Consider the following 17244-nt stretch of genomic DNA (forward strand, 5'->3'; position numbering starts at 1 on the left):
AACCCCCCCCCCCAAAAAAAAAAAAACGTCCATAGCCCTCCCAAACATTTCCTACATTTTGTTTTAAGCTTATTCAATATTATCAAAGCAAGGCCCTATTAGCCCTATTAGCCCCCCAAATCTCAAACGCTATTTGCGCCTATGATTGTCACACAATTGATATTTATATCAAAATTGAAAATTGATGCAATTATGTCATTGCCATTTTATGATTTTTATCGTGTTATGTTGTATTTATTGTGTCATACAATAGAGCCAGTAAAAGAAAGATATTTATTTAGCCACTATAATCATTATTTTTGAATGCTTTCATTACATCTTTTTTAAAAATGCTTTAGTTTTTTAAAAATATATCTTGAATTGCTTAATAAATTCATTATTTTGATGTTTCTTTATATTATATTATATTTCAGTATATTAAGTATGATTATTATACATAATATTGATTTACAAATATAGCCTATTGGTACCTACAACCATTCAAACAATTTCTTATTTCTGTATAATTAAAATTTGTTAACACCCCTCTCGACACCAAAAAAAAAAGTTTTAAATACGCCACTAATTGATAACATATCAATATTATTATCACATATCGTATATATTATGTTTTAGTATAATTTAATATCATTATTATTGTTGTTTTGATGTTATACCCCGTTGTCAATCGTCACATCCTCCGTGCTATTGTATGGCATCGGTCTTGGCGGGGGCTCTGGTTCGTTAATTCTCTCCACGTGATAGTTGACTAATCCTAATGGGGATACTTCACTGGCAATAAACAGTAGCTCGTGCGTCGCGTTCGAGGTACGACCTCCCAGCCGGAAAATCTGACCGGGCAAAAACACCAATTCGTACGGCACGTTGGCCCCTGAAAATCCAACCACATTACGGTTTCATCATACAATACGCATAATATAATATGAGTTAGAAAATAATCGAGCTCAGTGGCGTGGCGAACTGTATTAAGTCAAGTCATAAGTTATGAGGTGCAATAATTTATAATATCGTTCCAATCACCAAAAACCATAATTTTAATTTTTAAGAAATATTTACTCGAGCGTGGACGGAAAATGTTAACAGGTTGTGCTCAAAAAATATACCTTTCTATTTTAGATTACATAGTCTATATTACTTTATAATACAATTAATGCATTTTATTGGTAGTTTGGAGTGTTTGGACGATATAGGTTGCCGAGCACCTATAATGCCCTCCCCCCTCTAAATCCGTGCCTGATTTAACTTAAATTATTAAGCTATATGTGAGAGTGAGAGTATTCCATTCCATCAGTCATCACTCTAAACTCAAGAACGTGTCTCAAATAAAGTTATTTGACACGTCACTGATCGAGTGGCTAATGTAGCAGTAAGTAGGTATACTGGTTTAAAATATATTGTTTTCGTTACCATTAGGACCGGTAACCTTGTAATCCGCGTACTTCACGGGAATGCGGACAGGCGTGGTAACGGCGCGTGACAACGGGTTGTACAGGGTGATCACGAATTTGGAATTGTTCTCTGAAACATCACACTCGCTGATATTGAGCATCTTGCAATACTGCTGTTCGGGAAAGTCTTTTCCAAACCATTTTCTATAAGACCATGACATGATTATCTATGTGCACTTTTAAACACGCGTATAATAATGTATACATAACGATTTATTATAATTTATTAAAACACAATAATACGACAAGTATAGTATAGTTGTCCCCGTTATACCTATATACATATTTGCGTATCATACATATTATCCAACTATATTTTAGGGCAAGGGATGCTGTAGCATCTCAGCGTTCCAGCCAATCCGCGCCTTATCATAATATATAAATTTATTATTACAAGCAGCTACATAAATATGTAAAAGAGTGGTATAAAAATGATTATAATACATCATAACGACATACCTGTAAGCAGCCGTCAACACTTTTTGCGACTCTCCTATCCCTTCGTCTAAGTATTGGGCATAGTCGTCGGACACGTGTTGTTTCTCCGTGCCCGTGATGGCATCATGATGTTGTGACTGCGCAACGGCGATGGCCAACGTTTGCACGTGCTCGTTGAGCTCTCCTCCGAGTATCGAACCGATTTGCTTCACTGCCTAATTATTGGGAACACCACTGGTCGTTATAATATTATGTATTTCCGTTTCAAATCTATCCGTAGGAAGAAATCACTGGGTGGGAGGCTTGGACTTATCCCTCCCCATGAAAAAAAAAAAATTCAGGAGGCTTTTAGCTGTATGCGATTGATGCGATGGAGGAGATTGATGTTAAAAATGTTGAACACCCCTGAAGTTTTAATGGATTTCCGCCTATGAGTCTATCGCCTTCGGGATAACATGATAACATGATTTTTGGCCTGGCGTGACGCCACGAACACTTTATCCACAAGGACAAATGTTGAAACTACTCATTTACCCACATTTCAAATTAAAACCTGCCAAATTGACGTAATTCATTTTTTATTACACAATAAATATTGATATTATTTTATAATATCTATCAATCAACATTACTGTAACCTATATCTTCTAATAATAAATGTCCTATACCTACGCGTATACATTAATAAACTATTATTTATCCAGTTACCCTATTACGTACCCACAACAATTTATACGGCATATGTTTTATTAGATAATAATATGTTATGACTCCTAGAGTAATTCAATATAATATACCTATTGCAGTGTTGGGAAGGAACGAAGCTTGGAACGCGTTCCTATTCAAATATATAGGAACAAGAAACGAGAAAGAGTTTCTATTTATGAGAAATATGAACGCAAATTTCCGTCCCTTCTGTTATAAAAAAAAAATCTTCATATATTTTTTGAATTATAACAAATAAACCAAATCAATTTTGTTGAAAATCGAGGCTCCTTAAAAGTTCAGGTTTTCCGTCACTTTTTGTTAGTTTGGCCTTACGCACTTATTTTAAAGAGCAAAAAATCAAACACTGACGCCTTTAAAGTTCAATTTGGGTCCAATTAACATTCAGAAAAGATATTTAATTAACTGGCCTATTATTTCTAGTTGAAAAGTTGTTCACAAAAAAATACCGTTTTATACCACTTCGGTTTTAAATATAAATTTAAAGGAAACGGAATGCGTTCCTTTTTCGCAGCAGGAACGAGGAACGGGAACGGGAACGTGTTACTTTTATACAACAGGAACAAGGAACGAGAACGAGTTCTTTTTTACAAGAAACTTTCCCCAACACTGAATCCTATTGTTATATAATTCTAGTTCATCACACTGAATTAATACCAACTACTTAAAATATAAAAATATAAAAATGTTTTCACACCCTAACAGAATTGCTGCCCACCCTCCTGAAAAAGTTTGGGAAAATTGCCCAGAAAAAATATGATCGTGACGCCACTGCATCGTATTGCCAATGCTCGCTTTGTATTAGGAATGTACTTGCCTGTAGTAGATTGTTGGCCTTGCAAATCATGTACTTCAAATTGGACCGCGACGTGAAGTAACCCGTCCAATATGAATGTTCGTCGTGGGCGTAAGGGAAGAAATCATCCGAGTCCTTAAGTGGCCAAGTGACGTTTTTGGACGACATTTGCAGAGCGGACAAGTAACACTCGGGCGTCGAGTACAACACGTTCAAATCAGGTTTCAATATGTTCACGTGTCTGAAACAAACGAATGGAATCGCAAATGAATAATTCGTATGGTATCGAGTCGATCATCTAAAATATGGTCGATATATCTAAATATATAACACAAGATACTTGTTGTCTGTATATCTATTATCTTTATAATCCATTTTCAACTATTTATGCAGGGTGATTGATTAACCAAGCATGTTTACCCCGAATTTTACCCTTCATAATGAATTTATTCAAATTTTTAATTTTTTTTATTTTATTTACGGTGGATAATTTTTTGAACATTTTGAAAATTCAAAATTCAAACTAGTAGTTTCTCAGTTCTTAAAATTTTAATATTACGTATAATATTTAGTTCTTTAAAAGGGTTTTATAAAAATATAAAATGGATGTAACATTGAATCTAGTATTTATCTTACTTGGACCATTTTATAAAAAAAATTTTTTTTTTGTAAAAATTCTATACAGCCAATTTGTATATCTAATTTTTAGACTAATATCGATGGTTAAAACGTTTATTTAAGTCAATTTATTTATTTTTTCCAGTTTTTTTAAATATCAATATTCTTTTGGGGTATCTAAATTAATTCGTTATAATATTTTTTGGAATTTCCTGTAATGAATAATATATTTCTTGAGTTATTTATTATCCCATATAATTTTCATAATTTTTTTCATACGTTTAACTGCTTAATATCATGGTTTTCTTTTCCTATTTGTCAGGTTTGTATTTCACACTCTGTGTATCGCAGTATATCACAATATATTGTATAATATCCGTTCAAGAAGAGACCGATATTCCTTGCGTGTTAAAAAAATCACTGTACTTGATTAATTTGTCCATATTCCTGAACCACGACGACGCCACTGAATAAGAGAAATCGCCGCCCATGGTTATCATGATGTTGTTCGTTTTGAATGCCGAAGCGTATCTCTTGACGTGATTTGCAAAGTTTTCTACCTTCCAGAGAAATAAAATATAATTCAATTCATTAATTATCAATACACAGACCATATATACGCCTATTATGTGTAATTATTACTTTTGCGTTGACGTTGTATCCGTGGAGTTTAGGGTTGTCCAAAATAGGATCGTCGTTGCAAAATGCATCGAAACAAAATCCTTCGGGGGCGACGTATAGATTGTACAAAACGCTTGTAAACAACTCGCCACCTTGTCCTATGAGGATTTATAATAACATTATACATTTGATTTAATATAATATTGCACGAAATTAATGATGTAAAATATAATACATAATAATTCAACAACAAACTGTTGTCACCGGTAAATATTTTATGCAACGTAAATAAGTAATAACAAGTGTACCTACAGTTGTGTTTTAACTCGACATAACCCTTTGAAAAGGGTTTATAATATTATAAGTATTTATAACTTATTAATAATTTAAAACAATTTCCATTTGAGAGAACTTTAATAATAAAAGCGACGCGTAAGCTTAGCTTTTTTGTAAAATATGTTCTTCATTAATAAACAAATTAACCATATTAAACCATACCTAATTATTAATAATTATAATGATTGATACAATGACTAATACCATGATATAGGAACCTATTCAATATATAATTGTTTACAGTTTCGTAAAATATCGACGTTATAATACTGAAATATGTGTACATTTTGTTCGATTAAAAGTATTAGGGAGCTTAGGGAGCGGCGTCTCACGAAATATTTTGTCGGGATTTCGAACACGGATGGGCATAGTATTTTTACAACGCTTTCAACATTGTTTTATACGTAAACTTGCACGAACCGATATTCTTTACAGAATCATCAAATCGAGATAATCCTCAAACTTTGACCATAAAAAAACTAGTATGAAAACATATATGTTATGTGTCCGAAAAGTTGTAATGCGTCGATTGAAGTTTATAAATGGCAAATTGATTTGGATTATTTTTGTTTGAATGATATTATTATCGCTACAAAAACGTATCTAAACTTTAAATCTGTATGAATGCAAGAAATGGAACACAAAATAGTTTTCCTTAGCGTGGGACAAAAACAAAAGTAGTTGTAGTACCCGTTGAACAGCGTAGGTATACGCGTACGTGGCCAAACGTATTCAGTTTAATTTGTCTTGGAAAAAACCAAAGTTAATTTGTTAATATAGTAGATGGCGATGTGCACTCGGCACGTGACCGTTAATTAATCTGAATCCGACACACGAGTTTTGTAGACGATACAATATAATAATATTATATAATACACTACCACAATGGCAGTAACCTATTTTCGAGTTTTTTAGTGAAATTATGTATGTCGTATTGAATAACGCGTCTTTATTAGTCAACATATTATTAAAATACGGTGTGCTTGAATTACACACACACACACACACACACACACACACACACACATATCAAAGGCAACAAAAAATATTTCATTGATTATAATATTATTATATACGGGTTGTAACAGAAAGACCCGCAAATAAAAACGAAAAATTAATACTTTATTTTTATATCTAGTAATGTTTTAAATGCATGACAAAAATTATGAAAATAATAAGGGGAAAAAATTAAATATAAGAAATGTACTTATGTCAGGAAATTCCCATGTATAATATTATGAAAAAAGTTATTACGTTTCAAATTAATTTACTCCAAAAAAATATATTGAATATTGATATTTACAAAAATTGTAAAAAATTAACAAGGTACTTGACTCAAAAGTAATGACTTTTTTACCATCGAAATTTGTCTAAAATTAGATTTAAAAATTGGCTATTTTGAATTTTTTTCAAAAATTATTTAATACAATTTACAATTTAAAACTTTCAGTGTCGAAACAAAAAAAGCAATCATCTATAAGTATATAACTATATATATAATTATATCAAAATAATATGTTTCAAGATTGATTAGAACAAAAGTTATTTAATTTGTCAGATTTTTCTATTACACCTTGTATAGTGATAAAATATGTATAGTAAAAGATAAATACATTGTGAGGCTGAGAATAAATTAATTTCTTGAAAAATCATGAAACGTGTTCGGGAGTTTGGTAATTCGACTCCTGATGAAAAAAAATATCGAAAAAATATTATAATAATGCCGATTCACTTGCGAATTTACAAAATGTACACTATATGTACCCGGTACCTATATAGGTATAGGTATATAGTATAGGTACTGTGCACACTATAATATGGTATTTAAGCATTATCAAATGCATAGTTATTATACTATTATTATTATATAACATATAATCGCTATCGTAAAATAAAATAACATAAATGTTATACCTATGATGTGTAATCTCTATAATTAAAGAAATAGAAACTATATTTAATCTTTTATTGACATTGAAAAATAAAAATATAATTATATTAAATTATTGCTTCTTAATATCGCATTAATCTATAGAGTGATCGAAAAATATCATATAAATTCAAAAATGATTGATCTAATATATAAAGTGTTTTTTCACATGAATTAAAAACATATGTCTTGTAACTGAATTTTATTTAACCGTAATAAATTGTTGACACATTACGGGGCTAAGTGATAATTATATAGTGACAAGTCAAAGTCTGATGATAAATAACTAGAATGTTATCATCATAAAATATAAAATTGTTTGTAATATTATTATATATAGGTCGTGCGCGCTTACCCATGTTGACGTCCGGTCTCCATACCATTTCCATTGTCTTCTGCTGTTTTCTTAGAGCCAGGTCCTCGTGATCGATACGGCCCAAAACCAATCCGTCAAAACCCATTTCGGCAAACTCAGCTGCCACTTCACTCGAATGACCAAATGGATCAATTTGCCAAGCCACGCGAGGTCGAGCACACTCTCCAAACGTCTCGTTTAAAAATCTGAAATACAAGACAATAATGTAAAATATGAAATATTATCGAATACACCGTGTGATATTAATATATTATTAAGTTATTTTTAAAAGCTTCTGAAATTAATGACAGACATCATCACAGAGCATTCCTAAATAGCAGTCTAAAAAAAATCTCAAGAATTTGAAAATAACATAGTCTTTTAATAAGTAAATAGTATTAAAAAATTCCAAAATGAATAATTTAAAAAAGGGGTGAGCATGCTTGGTGAATCGCCCTGTATACAAAACAATGTGTCGATATTCGAATATGCCATCGTACTAGGCGTAACGATTAACGCGGCAACCCTCTATACTGAACACCCCTACTCTCCAAACATGTCGTTAATTATAACCTGAAATATAAGACGATAATGCATAATATTATGAAAGATTATCGAATGTGATATTATAAAAATAATTTTAAAAGCTTCTGTTATGAACGTGCACAGAATTGTGCATCACCACAGGACACCCCTAAATAGTACCTATAGTATAACAAAATCTCGAAAATGCGAATTTTAGTTATTTTAAAATTCCAAAAAGAATAATTTCAATAAATTCATTACTAAATGAAGAATCGGGGAGAACATGGTTGGTAAATTGCCATGTTTATAATACGATATGTCGATATTCGAATACGCCATCGTTCCAGGCGTAACAATTAGTGCTGCGACCCTCTGCTCAGCGTCCCCATACACGACAAATCGTTGTTTAAACGCACCAGAGAACAACATTTACGCCTTATTGTATACGGGTAAAACCTATCCCCATGAATTATATAATATCCAGCTGCGAAGCACAATATCCACCGCAGCCGCAGACGTATTATGTGCCGCTTACTTAAGGCCCAAAGTCATCTGATCGATAAGGGTTGAATAATGAGGCACCGCCTCGTCGCTCATCACCCATCCTCCGTGCAACAGTTGTAACCGACCTTCGTGCACTAGCGTCTTTAAGCTGTTCCGGTTCCACTCGTCCTGCTCTTCCCACCAACGCCACAGAAACGCGGTTTCCACAAAGACGAATCTGACGAGAAACATTAGCATTATATAAATAAATATATAATATTATTACATACTCGAACGAATCCGTTTCAGACCGATTCAGAGCAGAGGTATGTATAATAATTGTTCTTATAAATTAAAAATCGATTAAAAAAAAACCCGTTTTTACTTTCGGTTTTTGTTTTTCAATAATTCGGAAACGACCGAGTCCATGATGTATTGAACGCCGTAAGGTGCGTGCGCCTTGTTACCTTGTCAAAATAAAACATAAACAAATTGAATTTCATTAGAAAAAAGTAACTAAAAACCATTTTTACTGTTGCAAACGAAAAAATTCTATGGGAATTTTATTAAATTATGAAATCAACTTCTTATTCATACAGCTATAATAATAATGTTATATTGTTACAAAGATTTTACACGATACAATAGATTTCGGGCTTAATTTATTCCGTATGGATTTAATCGTTTGTATTTTCGGGAGTTAGTGGTCGCGATTATTTTACAATAAATACAATAGATATGTCCGAATAATGCGTATATCTATCTATATGCAAATTATTAGGTAGTTACTAGTTGGTTTATGGTATAAACTATATTGTATTATAATATATTCGCAATTCGTAATTCGTATGTGAAATCGTTCAGATTTAATTGCAAAGTGGGTTAATACACCTACCGTAGATAAGTATAAAAATAATATACAAGCATAAATATGCATAGTATAATAAGCACCTCGCGATAATATATAAACAAACTGTATATGACCAAGCTTTATTTTAACGTATTTTTTTAACTCAAAATAGATTTTAAAAAAATCAATGGAAATGTTTTCAATTGAAATAAAAAAAGTATATAAACAATTATATTTTCATAAATAATCAAAAAAAAAAAATGCAAACGAGACAAGTCCGTTTATAGACGAATTCCATAGATCAGCTTTAAAACCTGGCCATGATTCGAATAAGTAGAGCTCTCATAATTTTTCTCGCTATGCTTACACCTGGGAATAGTATAAACACACCAACTAAACCCATACAACCAAACTTTGTTTTAATAAGTTTTACTACTCAAAATATTTAATTAAATAATCAATTGAAATGACTTTGATTGGAATAAAATAATCTTTACTATACTTAATAAATTATCGACAAAAAAAGGGAAACGACAACCCCGTTTGAACAAATTCCATATAGTTATTTCTCAAAACCTGGCCAGGTTGCAAATACCTATAGCCATTTTTCTAGCTATGCATGCACCTTAGAATAGTATAACTTACTATATAAGATGTTGTGATGCATTGATATTATACATTTGAAAACATAGGTAAGTAACTATCGTATTCCAAGATCAACTCTGCCTATATACCTACCGAATTTATTTATATATTTCAACCACTGCGTTGTTCGCTATTCCCATAGCTATATTATGAAACTTTTGAAGATTTTATACTTCACGGTGTCCAAAAAAAAAAAACGTCATCGCACTATCAATACACATTTATCACTTTGCTCAAAGTTTAAAACACCCCAAACAACCTATAATTTATTTTATAGGTACCTAGTTAAAATAAAAACATTATTTTACAACTAAAATATGATAGTTAATCTTGTCACGTAGATCAATTTAATTGTTATCTAAAACACAAAAGTGTAGATAACAATACATATTATACGTGTAAATTGTGAAATTTCATATCAAAAAATAATTAAAATTTTCTCGGTAAAAATATATATCACTAAAATTATTATTAGATTTATAAATTATAAATATTATATTATTATAATCGCTCATCGGATGTGAAAATAGAACGGTCGAGGTATAGATATAGCGGCCTTGTAAGTTGGACCATTTAATTATCATACGTACGTATCAGCTATTACTGAAATTATATAAACTACGAATGAATTGCATTATAATATTATGCGTACGACTAGATAAGTTTTTTTGCTATTTTACGAATTAAGTCAAAGGAAAATTAACTTTGCACGAATAACCGTGTTGATTTACTTTCAAGTCGTACAACTGCTCTCGAGAGGTTCAACGGTAAAACACTTAGGTAAATTAAAAATGTAAAGAAACGTCACGTGCTTATTGCCGTATGACAAATTATTATTAGTTAACAGAACAAAAGTAATTTTCTCAAATCTCGTTTTAAAAATATACTAACCTTATTGTGCTATTAAAATAACAAAATGTCTTAATATTACATAACCTAATAATAGGTACTGTGTACAAAATAATCAATTCAAATATTAAAAAAATAAATACATAACATCCAATTAATATTAAGTAATCACGTTAACTATGTGAGATTTTTAATTTGAATTGTCTAATTAAAAATATGCCATATTATTATACTCGTATATTATTATGGATAAATATTTATTTTTTTTTTAATGTATATTTCTTTAAAAAGATGTATAGTTAGAAGGTAGCTGGTATATGATATCATATACGGCTTTATTTTTGTTAGTGTTTAGTGTTTACATAAATTTCTAAAGTGAATTCAACTTTGAATTATAATAATATTAATACAAACTTTAAATAAATGAAAAATAGAGCATATTGTAATAATATTATTTTGCCATGGCATTGCAATGAATAAATTAAATACAATTTTTAAAACCTAAAAACATTTAACTAAAAATTCATTGAGGATATACTATTGAAATAATGTTAATTACCACTCGTAACTCATCCATCGTGGAATAGGCAAAATCTTATATACATTATTTGTTGTTAGTTAAAATGTTAAATAATCTTGTTTAATTAACTTTGAACCTAAAAACTTGATTATTTCGTTTTATTTCGGTGATATTGAAATCTAACTGCTAAATGGGCATTACAAATACTGAATTATCATTCACTTGGAGGTTAACAGTTTATTTGCCAATTCAAATACTACTCAATGATAATTTGATTATCAGTTTTTACAATTAACATTTACATAATAAATGGAAAATATTTGTAGGATTTTAAATTAAAAAAAAAAAACAAATCTTTTTACAATGAACAATGAAGCGTCAATGGTTTTTTTTTTTTTTGGTAAACGTAAAATAATAATTATAAAAGCACTATTGTGTATTAGTATTATATGATATTGTATACTAGCTTAATATAAACCTTTGTTTTTATGGATTTTTCTGATTCTAATTAAAATATTGATATTGTAGTTTTAATTAATTTATATAACACAGTGCATAATATTATCATTAAGTCAAAACTTAGTATCAGTGTTGATGACTTTAAATTAAATGCACAAAAAGCGATAACAAATAATATTCAAAGAGATGTTTTCAAATTCGTATAATTTTATGATTAATACTAAATAGTAAATACTAATACATTAAATTAAAAGAATACCAACTGCCATAGTAATACTGATCCACAGTTTTCAGCCATCCCACGTCATCATGTGTGTGAGCGATCAGGTGGACGTTTAACTTGTTCGGGTCGATTGCGTTGCACGACTAAAACAATAAAGTTATAAATTAATTTTCATAAAAAACATCTTACTCATTGGCATCAACAATAAATAATACATATTGTAAATTAAAATTAATTTGTTAAGTCTATGGTGATTCAAGTTCAACAATATTATAATGTGTGTACCTATATGCGACAAATATGCAATGAAACATAGTTTTTCAATTAAATATTAATTCATTTTTTATGATTTATACAGAATACAATGTGTGTTTGACTTGGTTCTGATTTCGATTTAAATATCAACAGACTTCTTAATTTTGAAAATAAATTTGGTTTGAACAGTACACAGTATTATATTATCATGAATGTTGTCTATTAGTTAATTGAAATATGTTCTATATCATGACGTATTTACATCAAAAATCAATAAACGCAATAATTGTATTGATTAAATATATAGGTATTATTGGCTATTGCATAATTTGACAATTTCACGCTTGACTTTATAATAGTTTGTGATACAATTTTGATTTTTAACTGCATCCATATAATAATAATATATATAATGTAGGAAGGTATAAATTGCACCGACTTATAACGACCAATGGTTTTTTTTTTTTAACTAAACTATCGGCAGCGTCAAACGCGTTGTAACTCGGAATTTCGGAATTTTAAAAAAAGAAGAAAAATCAACAGGTACCTATGCGTAAAAAAATTCGCGGATTCAAGGTCAATGCCAAATCGATAACCTTTAAAACGTGATGATAATATTAATCCATATAGTCCATGTGCAATAATTATTGAGTAGGTATGTATATTATATTAATTATACCTACGTACCAACGATAACAAATGGTAAGAACATCAGTCGTTAATCAGACGGCCCGCCGGTGAATGATATATACCAGTGCAACAGGTTAGTTACTGGTTACCGCAGGGTCACCACCGGTCACCGATCCGATCCACCCAGTATAATAATAATAAAGGTACCGTAATCGTTATAAGTGCGTTTTAAATCATGAAACACTTAGGTATATTATAGATGGGAACGATAATATTGTTTTTTTAATCGGGTACATATAATATAACATATTACACACGAGTTTGACGTTGTGACACATTACCACTTACCACTTACCGACTACCGTAGACTTTTTACGGACACCGTTATCACATAACGGATGACCAGTACAGGATGACGTATAGTTACATTTTTCGTTTTTTTTGGTCTTTGGTAGGTACCTAAAATAGTTTTAGAAGAACTACTACGTAATAATTATAAATAGGTAAATAATTATTTCAGTACCTAAAACTATATTGTTTACAACTGCAGAGTCCGCTATAATTGATTTTAAAATAATATTTTAACGAATTTTTCAAATCGATGACCTGCACGACGAGACGATGATTCATGGATTGTATATAACGTAATAATATTATTATTTCGTCGTCAACTATTATATTATACTTTCTGTTATACACTCGCGCGTTCGTGTGATTTAAAACAAATATACATTGAAAGAATAATTATTATAATACAATGATATTGATAAATGATAATATTATATTATATGTATGTGTGCGTGGTGTACGTGTGTGTGTGTGTGTGTATGTACAATATATAATTTATTATTACCTATAGGACCTTTGGTATATACATGAAAACGTAAAACGTCACAGACGCGCGGTCAAAGGCCGCATTCCACGTCGAGTTATTCCGATAAAAATTACAAAAACTTTTCGTGTATACCAGTTCGCGTTTATTATTTTTATTATTTTTGCTCGCCGGCGCGCGTATATATGTTGTACCAATTGCTTTTTATTGCTCGGTCCACATATAAATATATCACAATATACAAGCACCACGGTGTACACGCATTACTCGCATGTCGTATATAGGTACATTTATATATATATATATATATATATTTATTTTTTAATATTTATATAGTGTAACGTGCATATAGTAATATTATTCAATTGGTTCATAAAGGAGACACGTCCTTTTCAGCCGATTACGTTGCACACGTCTTATAGGTCGCATCGCACACACTCCGTATAACAATAATGACACACGCGCGCTCACGAACTTATCCATATTTTACTTTCGCTTAACACGCAAAATTAATGTACGGGCTCATCGAAAATTCGAGTCTCCGCCGGATATCTATCGCAAAATGATAAACGGCAGACCTTTACTCGGTGTAATAATATTATGATCGAATGCGCATTATAGCTGGTATAGCAGATATTGTACCTACCTATACCTACCGATACGTCGACGAGGATGAGCCATCGTGAGCAGCAGAACTCGAGTAGATAATCGTTAGGATATTAAATTGTATGATTCGATTTTGATAATATTATGTTTTTTTTTTTTTTTTTGCAGTGTTTCAACGAGAATATATATATATATTTAGTTAGTCCACGAATTGGTTCACATTGATTTGCACGACATTGTGTGTCGTTGTGATCTACGTTTTGTTTTCCATATTACGTCAAGCATAACATAATAGGTACCTAATGCATATTATTGCATATTTTAACTACACACAATATAAACACGAAAAGTGCATGTCTCGTGGAGCGTGGTATATTTAAACGACGGTAGTAAAACGCGCCGTGTCATGATATTTTTTCGCTCCTAATAATTAAATCACATAAAATCAGTGATTTGTATTTGACCAAAAAAAAAATATATATATATATAAAAACGATACGAGTTAAAGGCGAGACTGACAAAAATAATTACAAAATATAAAAGTAAATATTTTATTCTTTTTAAAATATTATAAAAAGCTGCTGTAGTATCACGTAATGCGATATAGTCTGGAAAATGTTGGTAAATTCATTGTATATGAAATCATATTTTATTGCATATTACGTTACTATTTGCATACAAATCGTAGTCCTAATAATATTTCTAATATTATAGCAAAATAATTTTCTATAGGAAACCAGTCTCATATGATACACGTCCGGGGCGCAAGAGTATCGATATACGACATCGACGAAACGTTCCTCGTCCACCCGGGACGTCCGTGTCCCTAGAACTCTGCCCGGGGGGGGGGGGGAGCGCAGAAAGGGGTTTTCGAGGTTTTTACGGTTGTTCGTTATTTTTACCTTCGGAGCGCATCCGCTGGACGACGATTCGGCGGCATCTGCGGCCGTGGTCCTCGCCAACAACGCGAAAACCGCTACGCACACGGCGGCGGCGAACCGGAACCGAACGACACGTGACCGGTCAAAGGTGCGAACGGCCATACCTGTGAGCAACACGACCATTACCGAGTACTGACGTCTGACTGAATGTGTGTGATGCACATAATAATAATATAATATAGGTAGTATGGGCACCGCCACGCACAGCACATCTCCCTTGCTTCCCCCACCGCGACACTACACCCACCTATAATATTATTATATTATTATAGACATTTTACATAATTTACCTAGTTTGATAACATTGTAATAAAATAATATAATGTAATAGACATAATATTATACAGGTATAGCAGAAAGACCCTGACAAATGAAATAACTATACTCATTGTTCTAATCAATAATGTTAAGATTTTTTTTTTTTGTATATACCCAGTTTGTATTGACGCTTGCGATGCAACTATGTACTAGGTACCTATATCTATACGGTGTAACTTTTTTTTTTTTTTTTTTTTTAATTATGAAAATAAAACACTTTCGATTTTATTACATTTTTAATAGCCAATCTGTAAATCTAATTTTGAAAAAATGTAATGTAAAAAACATTAATTTAAGTCAAGTAATTTACTTTTTAAAATTTTTTACTATATCAATATTTTTTCCAAATTGAATCTTACAATGACTTTTTTTCAAAATATTATTTTAAGGAATTTTGAGCCATAAGTAAATCCTAAATCATTTAATGTCCAATAATATTTTCATAATAATTTTCATACGTTTAAACGCCGCGCCGGTATCAATTTTTAATTTATCAGGTCTTTCTGTTATACCTGTATATCAGGTGATCCGTTTAATCCGAGACACTCGCGTTATTTCAAAAACTATAAATATGACGTTTTTGAAAATGTTGTCTTTACACGATTAATAATTTAAGTCGTTAAAAAAACATTTTTTAAATTTTGTAATGATAAAACTCATTTGTATTTCCTCATCTTAAAGAAAAATATTTGAAGTTAGTATACTTGGAAATATAAAAATCTAATTTTGGACGACTAATATTTATGAGTATAAGTATTTCAAGTTCAGATGAACGGAGTGTAGTGGCACTGCAGGGATACCCGGAAAACTGCTAGTCCACTACTCCGCTCGACAAAACATTAAATACTAATTGCTCAAAATTAGATTTTAATGTATCAAAACACTCCATTTCAAAATATTAAATTAAAAATGTTCCTATATTTTCATTCACAAGAGCGAAAAACTTAAAAATTATAACGATAACAAATAGTAAAATACATACATTTTTCCAAAAATGTTGTCCTGTAACAACTTAAAATTATGTTATGTTTGTGTTTTGTGAAACGCATCGAGAGTGTCTTACGTTAAATGGATCACCCTGTATATACTATATATTATGATAAAAATATCATATATATCATTATTTCCACGATTGGTCTGCTGTTGCGATATTACACCACTATCACAACAATAACAATGATGATGACGATGACGATGGTGACAACGATAAGTCCCAATAATAATAAAAATACCTAATTGGTAAATATAATAATATATTAACCTACGATATATCGGTTTTGTATATTTCGTATCAGCTATTATTATATACAGAACGCAATCAGCTTTTAATGTTTTATCATACAGCGATCGACAGTGTACTATGTGTTGGTAGATACTCGTAAATGGGCAAGGGGGGTGAGGGGGCAGAAACGGAAAGTTTCCAGCCGAACGACGGTGTGACAATACGCGGATATTATATTATATTATTATGCACATAATATTATTATTACTTGTATTTGTATTATTATTATCATTTTTATTGTTATACCGCGTTGACCTACTTCTGTATCAAAATATTTTACACCACACATGCGACAATATTAAAACACTATATTATAATATAGCTAGGTACGATAGATGTATTATTATTATTAAAGGTTGAAACTGCGGCGTATAAAAGTGAGGCGGTTTGGTGGTTTTAAGTTTCAAACTTCGTCCGAAATTGTTTACAACACATTATGTCATATAGTTTGGTATAAACATTTTGGACAGACATATCATAAAACGCTTTTGGCTTCAACCAGTGGTAGATTATTCAGAGGGGAGAGTTGCTTGGGATCTGAAGCATCCGCAGTTCCGC

The 17244-nt window shown here is 31.0% G+C and overlaps 1 protein-coding gene across 1 annotated transcript in view; it reads right to left on the reverse strand.

The window, feature by feature from the left end:
- Positions 1–15252, reverse strand: part of LOC100158954 (lysosomal alpha-mannosidase) — a 24702-nt gene extending 9450 nt beyond the window's left edge. The window contains exons 1-11 of the mRNA XM_001946713.5: positions 15048–15252; positions 11863–11965; positions 8662–8743; positions 8329–8514; positions 7269–7474; positions 4669–4805; positions 4453–4586; positions 3430–3649; positions 1908–2101; positions 1408–1592; positions 657–871 (exon numbers count right to left, since the gene is read on the reverse strand). Coding sequence (XP_001946748.1) covers positions 657–871; positions 1408–1592; positions 1908–2101; positions 3430–3649; positions 4453–4586; positions 4669–4805; positions 7269–7474; positions 8329–8514; positions 8662–8743; positions 11863–11965; positions 15048–15209 — 1824 coding nt within the window. The 5' untranslated portion in view covers positions 15210–15252. The remainder of the gene's footprint in view (positions 1–656; positions 872–1407; positions 1593–1907; positions 2102–3429; positions 3650–4452; positions 4587–4668; positions 4806–7268; positions 7475–8328; positions 8515–8661; positions 8744–11862; positions 11966–15047) is intronic.
- Between the last annotated feature and the right edge of the window lie 1992 nt (positions 15253–17244).

This window comes from Acyrthosiphon pisum, chromosome A1 (genome assembly GCF_005508785.2).
Source record: "Acyrthosiphon pisum isolate AL4f chromosome A1, pea_aphid_22Mar2018_4r6ur, whole genome shotgun sequence".
Lineage (NCBI taxonomy): Eukaryota > Metazoa > Arthropoda > Insecta > Hemiptera > Aphididae > Acyrthosiphon > Acyrthosiphon pisum.